The sequence below is a fragment of the Chelon labrosus genome, assembly GCF_963514085.1.
Source record: "Chelon labrosus genome assembly, chromosome: 23".
NCBI lineage: Eukaryota > Metazoa > Chordata > Actinopteri > Mugiliformes > Mugilidae > Chelon > Chelon labrosus.
In genome coordinates, this window is record NC_140356.1 from 4,319,528 (window position 1) to 4,333,178 (window position 13,651).

At 45.7% G+C, this 13,651-nt stretch overlaps 1 protein-coding gene across 1 annotated transcript in view; it reads left to right on the forward strand.

Moving 5' to 3' along the window:
• The first annotated feature begins 3,039 nt into the window (after positions 1-3,039).
• The window catches only part of nav3 (neuron navigator 3), a 188,476-nt gene continuing 177,864 nt past the window's right edge, over positions 3,040-13,651 (forward strand). Inside the window, exon 1 of the mRNA XM_084573281.1 lies at positions 3,040-3,593. Within this exon, the coding sequence (XP_084429407.1) occupies positions 3,333-3,593 (261 nt within the window). The 5' untranslated portion in view covers positions 3,040-3,332. The remainder of the gene's footprint in view (positions 3,594-13,651) is intronic.

Here is a 13,651-nt window from a genome sequence, read left to right on the forward strand (position 1 = left end):
AAAACCTGGGCAGTTCAGAGACAGTGTAGGCATTCTGCTTTATGTCAGCATCCCTCCTCTTTTCAACCATGACACGGTTGGCTGTTACTCTATTTTTAGAGAAGTGGTCGGCTATAAGGACGCTGACCTATCCGCCTTGGTTCGTGCGGAGGGAAGTTAACCTGAGATCTGCTTCGCCGATGTTGACGTTGGAACGTTTCGCAGTTGTTAAAACGAGGAACTTTCAGCGCCGCCTTACAAGCAGCAGCCCCTTTACCTGCAGGTAGCTGAGCCGCTCTAATTCCACCGGGCGGTTATTTTGCAGCGTAAGGTGATTATCCCCAGAAGCCAACTAAAAGCAGCAGGAAGTGAGAGGCTTTCTTAAGATCTCTCCGAGGTTTCGGTGTGAGCTTGTTTCAGCCCTGGCACCCCAGGGAAGGGAATTCGTTAGAGACGGGCTTCCTAACAGTTCTAGGCCGTCCTGGGAAGTTGGACGCCGGCCAGTTGTGCTCCAATCCGTGCATCTCGGCAGGGAGCAGCGGTCGGAGTCAGGGTTGGACTCACGCCATTCATTCACGTGGTATCCTGTTGTTTTAGGCTTGTCATGATAGCCCCTGGTGCATGATTGAAAACATGCTGGAGAAGCTGGTGCTATTCTGGGCCGGGGGGGAAGCAGCGTCCCTATTAAGGCAATTGACTGTCAAAAGCACTGAAGCTACATGAAATTGAGTAGAAAAGGAAGCAGCGGTGCGAAATAATCAGGCCTTCTAGTTGCACAAGCTCAGAATCAGCTGCACAACAAAAATGTATCAGACTGCCGTCCTAACTCTAGACCCTGATGGAGGAAGGTGTCCTTTAGATGTTGCGATTTTTGAAATTCCGCCACATTCGTGAGATGAGGCCTGTGTTATCTTAGGCTACTTTCCCCTTCTTTATTTATTGGACAATGCCGTGTTAAAAAGTTCCGGTCTGCTATGACACCACAATGTGCCCCTCTGACTGCAGCACATCTCCTGGCCTCTCTAAACTGAACCAGATGCAGCCTCTCTGTATAAAACTTTCACTCCCTTTTATGTCTGGCACAGAGCACGGATCCCTTAGAAAAAGGGGGAAAAAATTACTTGTCATATTGTGTCTGCTTAATGCAGTCCAAATGCAGCACGGCTCATCCGTCTCTCACCAACCAACAACACATTTGATAGAACGCATGCGATCTCCAATGCAGTTGGTAGTCCTTGGATAAATCCTCTCACACAGATTTATATCTGTCCTGTTTTAATCCTGCTTCCAGGGCATTCTATAAAGTTACAAACGACGCCCAACGAATACGGTGTAACACTAACCTCTTGCTGAAATCATCTGGCTCGGGAACAACTCTTTAGAGACTGTGATACTTCAGCGATCGTAAAAGAAGAAGCACTTGCAGATACTTAATATTCGTTTGGCTGGAAGGACAACGGACGGAGTTGTGTTTTTTATCTGTGATTTCCATGTTTGTGAGAGATGCTGCCGGCCTCCCGCTGTTCACACAGATGATTTACACCGGGCACTGATGCGAACTCTGTTTCTTGTTAGAAGCAGCCTGAAACCAGTTTTGTGGCCACTTCTAGCTGTTGCTGCATTGCAGCTTTTCTCCCGCATTTCTCCTGCTGTACTACTAACAATAATGAAGAATAACTTTCATCCTGTAGCTACAATGTCAAAATTGTCCTGATAACATACACCAGTCACATCCTTCCAAGAGCTCGACGAAGGGTTAAGGCCTAGAAGCCTTCATGCTACCAAACCCAATGAACCAGTGAACAGCTTCTCCTCAGAGGAGTACCTGGAAGGTTGACTCAAATGCACTTTTAGAAAACTTTTTTGCATGTTAGAAATGCAAATCTAATGTAACCTGCCCCCCACCCCCCCACAATCATGCAATATCTACAGGAAGGCATCTGATTGGTTGGGCTGATTGGTCCCAAATTCACTCTGCGGAATGCCGTTGACCCCAGACAGAACTACAGTGATTTCAGTGACAATAAGAACAAGGAGTCCTGCAACAGGTGGTGGGGCCCTCTCCAGAACCATGATCTAAGCACCATGCAGTCATTCTGAGATTGCACCAAGAGCCAAAGCCAAACAAGTTCTCCACGGTGTGGAGCCTGGAAAAACTCTGCTGAAGTGCAGAAGTGGACACGCTTCAGTTTTTTTGTTTTTTTGTTTGTTTGTTTGTTTGTTCACTGCACTTTGTACTGCAGTTATACCTTTGTATAAGTTAACCAGTAGATAAATTATTCATGGTAGTATATTCTTGACAAGTGGCAGAAAAACCTCCTTTCCAATCTATTCTGTGTCTGCATTTGCTCGAAGGTTTCAATCAACTGCTGGCAAACTCTGGCGTCCAAATTAAGGCACCTGCCGTGGCGGTTCGTGAAAATAACGATTTGCGCTTGATGATGTTTCATTGTTCCAGTTCAGGAAGACTAAAAACGGAAGGGAAAGAGTGAGTGCGCTGAGTACACTCCAGTCTCAGTGGAAACCGGTCGAGTGACAATGTTTCAGTCTGGCTCTCGGTTAAAAGGATGTTTTAAAAAAGAAAAAAAAAAAAAAGTTTGTTCTCACTAATCCAACTCCGTTTCCAACTGCTGTTCGTGCTGGAGTTGTCAAGCCGCGGGCGCTTTTAAAGATTTCCTCATTATGTCGAAGTTTTTGGGGCTTTTTCCCCCCTCTCGCAATTTTACTATTTTTCTCATTAAAAGGAGGGGTAGCTCCAGATGTAGGCTCAGAGAGCACGTCTATTTCTAGTGTTCATCGTTAGCATGCGTATACGGAGAGAGAGGGTGAGAGAGAGAGGGAGACAGAGAACGAGAGCTGTTTTGACAGTAGTGTAGGGGAGGACTGAACGCACACACTCTCAACCAGGTCTCTGTAATCACGGCTCCGCAGAGCGGTGCTTATACCTTCCAGAGGAGTTCACGCCCCCTTGGACTGTTTTGGCCGACTTTGTGGTGCACTTCTGACAGGGAGAGAGAGAGAGAGAGAGAGAGGGGGAGAGAGTGAGCAAAGGGGGAGGGAGCAGTCCTGCCTGTGGGAGGAGAAGGAGGAGGGAGTGAATGGGAGGAAGGAGAAACCTTCTCAGTTTCTGTGAATCCTGCTCTGTGTAGGCAACAGAATGAGCGCAGTTGCTTTCCTCTCAGCCTGAGAGGCAACTGCACATTTTTCTTTTTCTTTTCTTTTTTTTTTTTTTAAGTTTTCTTTTTTTTTTTTTTATTCCCTTCCTGTGCCGGAGACATAGCAGGTTCGCTTCCCTTCCCATCACCGTTCCTTTTGGATCTCACTCCCACTTCTGAGCTGTTATTTTTGTTGCCATGCCGGTAGTTGGTGTAGCTTCCAAACTCAGGCAACCCTCCGCGGTGGCTACCAAGCCGGTGCACACTGCCCTCCCCATCCCCAGCGCGGTCAGAGCGGCCACCTCGCAGGGCTACATGGCTCGGCAGCAGCAGGGGCTCAAGGCGAGCGAGGGCGCCCCGGGGCTCACCTGTCAGCTGTCAATCAAGTCTGAGTACCGGCAGGAGAGGACGCCTGAGGGCAAGTCCAGAGCTGAGACGGAGGAGAGCAAGATCTGCAAGGTCAGTGGACGGGCTCGTGCCGCCGTAGCGGGGGTCTGTGAGCAACGGTGACACTCCACAGGTGTCAGGGGTGAAATGAAGTGACTGTCATGATCTCTTTCGTCCCCCTGGTTCGAGCAGGTGTCTCGCTCTGAAGCAGCGCACAGTGATGAGTCATGTGTGCTACAGAGGAATGATGTCGCTGGCTTCTGGGTAACTGCTAGAGGAAACTAGATGAGTAATCTGCTGCTGGCAGTGTATTACCTCATTTAGTCTGCATGTACCTTACTATTCAGTGTGTGTCAGAGGTAGAACAGATGAGTTTAGGGCTTCAGTTGTGTTGAAGTGCGCAGTCAGGAGTATTGAGACCCCTACCTGGAAAGAGATCCATGTGTGCTCCTCCACGGGGAGAAAAAGCTTATGCAAGTTTAGTGGGTGCTACCTGAGAAGCCCCAAAGATGAGGCGAACGTGCTCAGAATACCCTCTGCTACCCCATCCTAGCTCATTCAGGGTAATATTTCAGATCGCACTTAAGTGGTTCACTGCACTAATCCCAGCCAAGTTATTTCCTTTTTGCAAAAATGCAAGTCGCTGTTTCCCTGCACCAGAGAGGCGGGGTCGGTTTATCCCGAGGAGGAAGGAGATTTCAAAACTCCCCGCCAAATAGCTGCAGCGGCTCCTCAGCCCGTCCCACCTCCGAAGCTGTCACAGCACAAACTGAAACTTTCCTGTTTGGCCAGTTGATTCCTCTTCCCTCCTTCGGCCGTTGCTTCTTTCTACCGTTACAAGACTTCTTGACAGAGACAAATAAAAAAAAATAATAAATAATAGACTCCCTAACCCAGATTCCTTTTTTGGCTCTTACGATACTGAACAAAATTGTTGATTTTCCTCGTGACCCAGAGGAAACATACAGCGATAGACATCAAAGCTTGGGTCAGCGCCTCCTTGCCTTTAAATCCTCCCAGCGTGTCTGTGACTGAGTCCAAATCGCCTGCAGGGCCGACTGCGAAGGATCGGGGGGGGGGTGTTGTTTTTCATCATTAACCTGCCGTAGAACTGGCAACTTCAGCTCGGCTGTCAGCTTGTTAACGCAACCGGATTCTTAAAAGCTACGGCTTGCTCCATTAAAAGCGACTGTTGAGGCTTGTTTGTGATCGGAGTTTGAAGAAGTTGAAAGCAGACTTGACTTGTATCTGTTCAGCCTCCATACTCCCTCCCCAAATTTACTTTTCACTTAAACTCCTTATTAAATTTATTAAGCACTCACACTCATCTCAGGTACTTCTGTAACAGACATGCTGCAAGTGCACTGTGGTCTGACTTTTGCCCTCGATATTGCTGCTGGTTTGTCAGACTTGAGCCTCTAATGGACAGATCATCAGATAAATTGCCTGAAATGTGCAATCAGCGCACCACGCTACAGCGGCTGCCTCTGGGAAGCTCACAGGCAAGCGTAAATGTCTTGCCTGCCCCAACCTGTCAGTTTGGGAAAGAAATGGGTGGTATGGAGGGGGTAATTAGTCTGTCTAATTGTGCTGTGTAGACCCTTAAGAGCTTCACTCTCAGGGTTTGCAGAGTTAAAAAAAAAGAGAAAGAAGAGAAGGTGGAGTAAATGCTGTCATTACGCCCTCACATTAACCAAAAACTCCTTGTTTAGTTTGGTGTCCTATTATCAAGCAGGTCTGTGCGTAGGGCTGCGTGTGCAAGTGTGCGGTGCATGACTGCCTGCATGCTTGTCTGTGCATATGCAGCCCTCACCGGCGTATATACAATAGTGCCAGCGTGTGTCGGCTTGTTTGCCAGAGGTGAAACTCATCGGAACCTTGAAAAGCTGGAGCTAAAATTCTTTTTGATTTGTGTCACTTGCCTGGTCAGTAAAAAGGGTATTGAGGCGAGGATCCGACCCATGATTTACAACTGTGTTACTGTACTGTTGCTGTGATGCAGCATGACCAGGATATAAGCATGAATTTCCTTGGCCCCCTAGACTATGAGCAGCCAGACACCGCAGCTCCCTGGCCATACTGCTACATCAGAATGATCAATACGCAAGTGTAAGAAAAACAAATAACAGGGTTAGGCACTAAGCAGAGAGGAAGAAGGGATTTTTTTTTTCTGTGACGTGGTGTTGTTAGAAGACGGCGATGTTGTTTTGAGGAAAGCCAAGGCGGAAGTCCAAGTAAATCTTAAAACAAATTCCCTTCAAACAAATCCAATCTGCAGCTCAGCCTGAAGCCGAAGGCCCCGTTTCACACTTAACAGATGTAGCCACGGTCGGAGAAGAGTCGCTTCTCTCTGAACGACTGTAGAGGCTGGGAGCGGGGCTGCCACTGGGGCTGTCTAATGGGTCATAAAGGGCGCAATTAAGCTTTCTAGACAAGGTTAACTTTGGAGACCGTCGGTTGCGGCTAATCTCCGCTGTGTTAATTCAGTTTGTATGTATTGTACGATGGATAAGTCCTTCCGGATCTGCTGCACAATGGACTACACCTTATTTCAGAGGAGTGTCCTCAAGCTGAGCCTGCAAGTCTGTGCTTGGGTGTTTGCTACCGTCCACTTGGCACAAATACATCGACAAACACAATGAAAATCAGTTTGCAAACTGAAATGAATCATTATCAGCACATTTCCTACATTTATTTAATCAGACTAATTTAACTTAAATTAGTAGAATGGATTTACCGCTGTAGATGGCACTGCTTATGGATCTTTCTCCTTCATGACCTTTAGTAACACTACCGCACATGTAACAACCTGAAAAACCTTTCCCCGTAGTGTTAGTGCTACACAGCTGAAAATGCAATCTACTGAGCGATGCATCCTCATGTCATGTCATCTTTTATCCTAAATGATCGAATTGGGAAACATATCACATTGCATCGTGTAGTATTTTTCGCTCCTTCTGTTGCCATGGGTTCCCGGGCTAACACTCATGTTGCAGCGCTCAAACATTTCCAGACGTTGGCCGAGCTCCTGCCATGTCTGCAGTGGTGTTGTGCAACACCTACGCTCTCTCGTGGCCTCTCATCTTTATCTAGCCACGATTTTTGGGCTGTCAAGGACTCCCGTTCACCCTCCGGGTTGGAGACGAGAACAAGGCGAGACATTTGCTCTTCCTGTTGTACTCCTTGCTGACAGTTCGCATCAGTCACCGCCCGTGGCACCACGGGATGACAAGCAGGAATGAAGAACTTATCTGAGTCGACCGGGCTTTAATGGAGTGTCAGCGTTTCTACCACTGATAGCGAATTATCTTGTGCATCAGGAGTTTTGGCAGCTGTCCAAATCACATAGCCCGAGGACTTACTGAGTTAGTAATTTGGAGTTATTTTGGAGATAGAACGAAGAATTGCATCACACTCCTTTTATTAAATCTTTGGAAGGCAGAAGAAGAAGAAGTTGTTTTTGATTGGATTCTTTTTAATTTGACCTTGACAAATTGCGCGAGTACTTATGAGATTTACCAAAAGTTATGTTTTCTCACGCCTTCATGCTTCCCAGTAAACCCTGTCTTAGCTGTAGGCCTTCATTTGAACTCAGATTTGCTTAAAAGCAGATACCATCACCTTCAAGAAACAGGTTAGTACAGTAAGTAATTGGATAAATGGCTGAAGTGCACACATTGTAATATTTGCAAAACCTACTCTAAAGTGATTCTAAAGTTTTCTCTCTCCGCTGTCGGGCCACCTTACATACCTTCTCTGGGAGAACGGAGACATACTGAATACAGCGAACGTGCCTTTATCTCAGAAATGCACCTCATTGTATACACAGGCTGTGACCGGTGCAGGCTGCTATTTTTCCTGGCCTCTGATGTTACAGAAATGTTATCCTGGAAAAGTACACAAGTGTTTGCCGGAAGTTCAGACGGGTGCCAGACGCACTCACCCACTTAGAGAACAAAAAAAACATCCTGTTGGTTTTGTGTGTGTGTGTGTGTGTGTACTTAGGACTTAGGAGAATAATCAGGTTCCGTTGTTGTGTAGTTGTCTTTCTTGTTTGGTGAATCTCCTGCTCCGTCCTGATAAACCTCTAGGCAACAATGTGGGTGGGTTCAAAGTGTAAAAAGTGAAGAGGAGTGCCTCAGGGTATAATGCTGGGGTCTAGTGAGTTTGAGTGAGCGAGCCGAACGTAAACAAACCTCCCTCTTTCTCTGGGTGGGCTTGGTGCTGTCTGTGTCTCTTGTCCTTCTTTTTTATTGTCTTGTGGCTGCATTAGCATGAATGCACATCAGCTGCATTGCAGTGACATATGCATAAGCTAGTAATCTAGCATTTTTATCAAGTATAATTGTCTGTCATGTGAACAATATTTAATTGCAATTTGTGTCTTTTAGTGGTCGATTGGCCTTCTTTACCTATTTAAAACGTCTATTAGTAACACATTTATAGTTGTGTCCAGGATATCATCTCCCATTCAGCTCTCACTCTTCCCCCTCGAGTGGCTCTGACACTGCTGAAACAACAGAGAGAACAGAGGGGACGAGACGGGGGCTAACGTGTTCCAGCAGAGGGAGGGAGGGAGAGAGGTTGGGTAAGATCGTTCTAGCGGGGCGTCTCGACGAAATTCTAGTCATGGGTGGTCTGACTCGCCGTGAGCTGAACTCCATATCTGGAAGAGAAGCCGCGAGGTTGGTGTGAATGCTAACGAGCAGGATGAGCAGCGCTGCTATATTCGCACTTCTTCCAGCCGACAAGCTCAGGGAGCGATTCTTGAAAGCTCTCTGTGAGCAGACCAGAGTAGGGTTTCCTTGATTTTAAATGGCATTTTGGAAGAGAAAAAAACAAAAAACAAAAAAACAAAACACATCTCCTTCAGCTTCAGCACAAGATGACATGAAAGAAGGCACGAAAATTGCCTCGGCTGAAACTAATTGCACGCGTGACAGATGTGGTTTGTGTTTGTTACTGCAGTTTTTGTCGTGATCACAGTGTTCTTGCTGCTGCTCTTCAGAACTGCAGCCGAAGGTCAACAAGTCTGTGGTCTGTTCAGCCAATCAGAAATAATGTGTTAACAGCGGCGAGCACCCCGGCTCACTCGCCCCATCCAAGTTGGAAACATGGCAGTGAGATTTGGTCTGACACATGATTTCGAACCATAAGATTATCAAATTAAACCTAGAAATGTTTAAAAAAAAAACTGATTATATTAACACATGTAGCAGCTGAATAACTACAACTGATGTGATTCACTCACTTTTTTTCTTTCTTGCAATAGTCCTCGCAACATTGCCCCACACTGCTGAGATTTCTTAATGACCCCTGGGTCGAAATTGGGAAAATATCTGAGACAATATTATGCTTTCCAATGCTCCCTCTCCCCTCCCTCTTTCTGTGCTTTTCGTCTTGCGCTCAGTATTTCATTGCCTTCCGTGCCGCTGGGAGTGTGCTGTCGGCAAGCGGTGTTTAAATCTTGGAGTGAGAACACACAGAGCGGCCGGTGTTTACAGTACAGCCACACCGGTTAAAAATACTCTCTCCTGGAAGTGCAGTCAAACTGTTCGCTCCAAAACACAGAGAAAAATAAGACTCGCTGCAAAACAAGTTCAGAGATGGACAGCGTCGAGAATGCCTCGACGGCCCAGGCCTCGTCCGTGTTTACCTCGTGCGCGAATCGACAAACAAAGGCGTTTAAATCCTAAACAAAAGCCGGCCTTGAGCTGAACATTAAGCTTCAAAGTTAGAGCTGTTTAGAATTCAGCGCCTCGCTCAGTTTAACACGGTTGACGCTGCACCTGCCCCGGGCTACATAATTCAATAAATAACTGAGATTAAAGCAACAACAATGTTTCCGTCTGCCCTGTTATTCTCTAATCACAAGCCATATTGAGGATTCCCTGATGTTTTGAACTTACTGTTTTGTGTGCGAGGCGTCACGGCACTGGTTGCGGAACAAAGTGTGAGCATGTCTGAGTGCGCTATAGAAAGTTATTTCCCGCTGTCATGCGAAGGCTGCTATTGAACTAGCATACGCACACACTTACTACCAGCCCTCTGCTTGTCCAAAACAGGCTTCTTGAAGAGATAGATGTTTTATTTGTTTGCTGCTAAATGTCATAAATGCATTAAGGCAACTTTTTTCTACATTTTTAGTATTATGTACGTGCATATGAACTATTTTTGTGTTGTCAACAGATGCGTCAACAAATAATAATAATTCATCTGAAGGCTGGCAAGTTGTGTTATAGTGTCAATGCAAGATCATGACTTAAAGGTCACATACACCAGATCATTAGATAATGGTCAGCGTAGGTAATGTAGTTACATCCCAAGTGGGATCTGAGAAATCTGGGCAACTGCCTGCACTGCAATCGTGAATTGTGGGTAATGTAGGCAAGAAAAACTGTGAGAAAAAAAAAAACATTTTTGGTTCTCCTGTATGTTTGTTTTGTGCTGTCCAATAATGTTCCAGGAATATTGCAGAAGATGCTAACTTTGTAAAGTTCTCAGAGTTTGTTTAAGCTCTTCCAGTCATTCCTGGGTTTTATGCTAAGCTAAGCTAACTAGCTAACTGGCTGTAGCTTCACAACTCCTGCATGGAAATGAGAACAGTATCGAATTTCTCAAGACATTTTCTGCGAGAATCTTTCTTAAAAGGCCCATGACACTAAAGTGTCTGAGTCATTGTGACGTGGTAGTCCGTGCACAAAATGCCCACAGGTTACTGTAAGTCAGTAGAAAACAAGCCCTCACACACAGAGAGGATGTTTTGAAGTGTGTGGACCTGGTGGATCATCTTTACCTCCACCTCATGTTTCCACCATTTGTCTCTCTTCAGCCGTCTGTCAGCGGCCTCTCTGTCTGCTCTGTTTTCTTTAGCGTGCTCTTCTCTCCTTCCTTTATTCTCCTTCAATCCCTCCTTTTCACGTCTTTTCCAGCAATTCTGTTTTCCGCTCCGTCTCCTGTCACTGTCTCCCTTCTCTTTCCCATTCCCAGAATTCCTCACTCTCCTGACTGGAGCCTCTCTCTCTCTCTCTCTCTCTCTCTCTCTCTCTCTCTCTCATTCCACCCCTTCCAACTCACTTTACTGGTATTTTCCTTTGACCTTTACCCCGTCCTCTTTGTCATATCCCTTTTTTTTTTCTCCATCATCTTTTCCTTAATCTTTCTCTGAGTCTTTCTCCTTTCTCTGCCCATCTTTTCCTCTGTGATATTTCTAATGAGAAAAGCAGCAGGAGAGAGTTGCGGCACACCTGGCCCAGTTCTGTCTCTCCAGCTGTCATAGATAACCTTTCCTCTGCTCAATGAATAGGTTACCTTCCCTTCTCTTCTCTTCTCTTCTCTTCTCTTCTCTTCTCTTCTCTTCATCTTCACTGTATCTCTGCAGTGTGTCAAACCGTGCGTCAGACAGCTGCAGGGAAGCTTCTGGGAAAGCCACCTTTAATGTCTCTCATGGGGGCCCCCCGAGTGTCCGAGCACGCGTGGACAGGGAGCGCACATGCTAACACATCCCACAACGCATGCTAACGAGGGCCAGCGCTCTGCGTGTGTGTTGTTGTTAGGCATGCACGGAGAATGATTGCCGGCGTTATGAGTCATGCGAGCGGCCTCTGTGGTGTTGACTCACGGCTTACACGGCAGCGGCAGTAGATCACTAACCATGAAAAGGATTACAAGGATTCTTGGCACTGCTGAGCCGCCAAGAAGGAAGAGCGCTGGGAGAGAAACTGTAGAAACATAGTTATATGCAGACAATTAAATACACAGACTGTCTAATTGTCAAAAATTCATCAGGCTGTTTGACACACCCATCAGCCGTAACATTAACACCACCAACTGATGAAGTGAATAACAAGGATCTCTTTATGATGTAATGCTTCTTCTTTGAAACCCGGCTCCTGGCATTTATGTGGATGATACATTGATCCCCCCACCTTTTTATTGCTGACCCTCATGGCAATGCTTCCTGGTTTTCCCCAGGTTTGCAAAGCATAGACACTCAGTCATCAATGTTATGACCAAAAAAAAAAAAAAGTGATTCATCAGACCAGATCACCTTCTTCCCGTCTTAGTCTGTGGACACTCAACAAACTCTGATGCACTGTGTGTATACGAACCAGCTGATGACCCTGTTCTTCTTTCCCTGGACGACTCCACAAAAGCTGCAGTTCTGGAGATGCTCGGACCCAGCCGTCACAAGTTGACCCTTTGCTCAAATCCATCCGAATCAACTCAGAGAGCAAAATGTTCGCTTGCTGCTTAGTGTATCCCACCCACTGACAGGTACCATGATCGCGAGACAATCTGTGTTATTCACTTGATCGCTGATTATATCCAGTCGGTCTTAATGTTATGGCTGATCGGTAGATATTAAATATAAATAAGCTCTTTTGTTGTCGAGGGCTCACAGGACATGTTCAGATATATAAAAAAAAGAAAGACAATTGGACTAGAGCTTCTTAAAGATGTTTCACCACTCATCCAAGCAGCTTCTTCAGTTCTAAATGAGTGGTGGGCAGTAAATAGGAACATCTGTGAGTGTTGCCTGTCAGTGCCATTGGCGGAGACTGTTTGATCCTGTCCTCTTTCTCCAGTGAATGACCCTCTAACGACCCATTATCAGTCAGAGACCAATGGGTAACACTCCCTACTAGTCTTTTAGAACTGAAGAAGCTACTTGGATTAGAGGTGGAAACGTCTTCAAGAAACTCTACAAGTCCAGATATCCTTTCAGGTTTTTTTTGGATATACCATGACCTGGATGACTGAGAACCTACACCAACATCTTCAGATGTTTGCATGTTTAAATACCAAGCCACGTGGGAAAAAACATCCCTCTCACAGTTCCACAGGTACATTTGAGCAGACGTCAACTCCAAATGCTCCACCCAGTGTTCTGTGGTTGCAGTTAGCAGCTCCCAGGTGCAAATGTTTGTAAGAGTGTGAAAGTGAAACGCAGTCCTGCAGATAAATGGCATCAATCACCTACTCTTGGGTTACATTTAAGGGCTGACTCTTCAGTGCTTTTTGGTAAATAAATAGAAAACACAAACCAACCTCAGACCCAGATGGCTGGATGAAAAGCTCATTCTGGTGCGATACTGGGTGGTGGTTTGTTGCAGTGCCCTCCCTTGGCATGATCTTTTACAGGGCGCTTAACTGAGCGTGCACACATGTTTTTTTGGAGCGGTTAGCCTCGAACGTTTAGACTCATCATTACCCACAACCAGCATCTATGTTCTCATTATTTTTCCGCTTTTTTATTTTTTTATTTTTCAATCCAGACATGTCGGTTTTTCTTATTTTCTACATTTGTGTCTGTGGAAGCCTTATGTAAGAGCCAATAAAAAGCCAAATGGAAATCATTACCGTTTCTCATATATTTCTGTATGTTTACTCTGAGCAGCATTGCCCTGTGAGAGATTTCTCACATGCAGTTTGGGCGCCTTTTATTCAAACTGGATTGTTGCAGCATGTGTGCTTGCATGTTAAACTTGGGTGGCCCTGGTTGGATCAGACCTCTAGTCTCATGATATGACAATTTTTTTATTATGCAAACACCATGCTGACTCTATGTGAACTATCTCCTTTTTTCTAAATTTAAAATACGGCATAAAATATAGACCTTGAAGTGTCGGTAGGCGATTCTACTGTAGTTTTATCCTTGCGGGATCAGTGTGATGCTGGACAAGCCTCACGGATCTTAACGCGGTCATGAGGTCATCGGCTGACTCAGTGATGCGCGACCCCTCTAACCTCTGACCAGCTTGTAGAGGGCTGCGGCAGCTAAGATGTGTCCACGGCCTTTTGGTGACGGTAAATGGAGTGTAAAACTGCATGTTTCAAGGCTGCAACTGGAGCCTTGTGGGTGCGTGTCCATGTCTGCGTCTGTAAAAAATGAAATGAAATGAAATTAAGTCTTTTTACGGTAATATAAATCCTAAAGCAGTTTTTCAGCAGTGGGAGACTTTGCTGGTTCAGTTTCAGAATTTGGACGCGATCAGCGGCCCTGGTTCTCTCTGTATGCGGTTTGTGCATTCACACCATATTCATGTGCGCCGTCTCGCGTGGTCCGTAGGCATTTAAGTTAGAAAAGCAATTTGTAAAGTGGTTTGTTAAAAAAAATAAAAATGTGT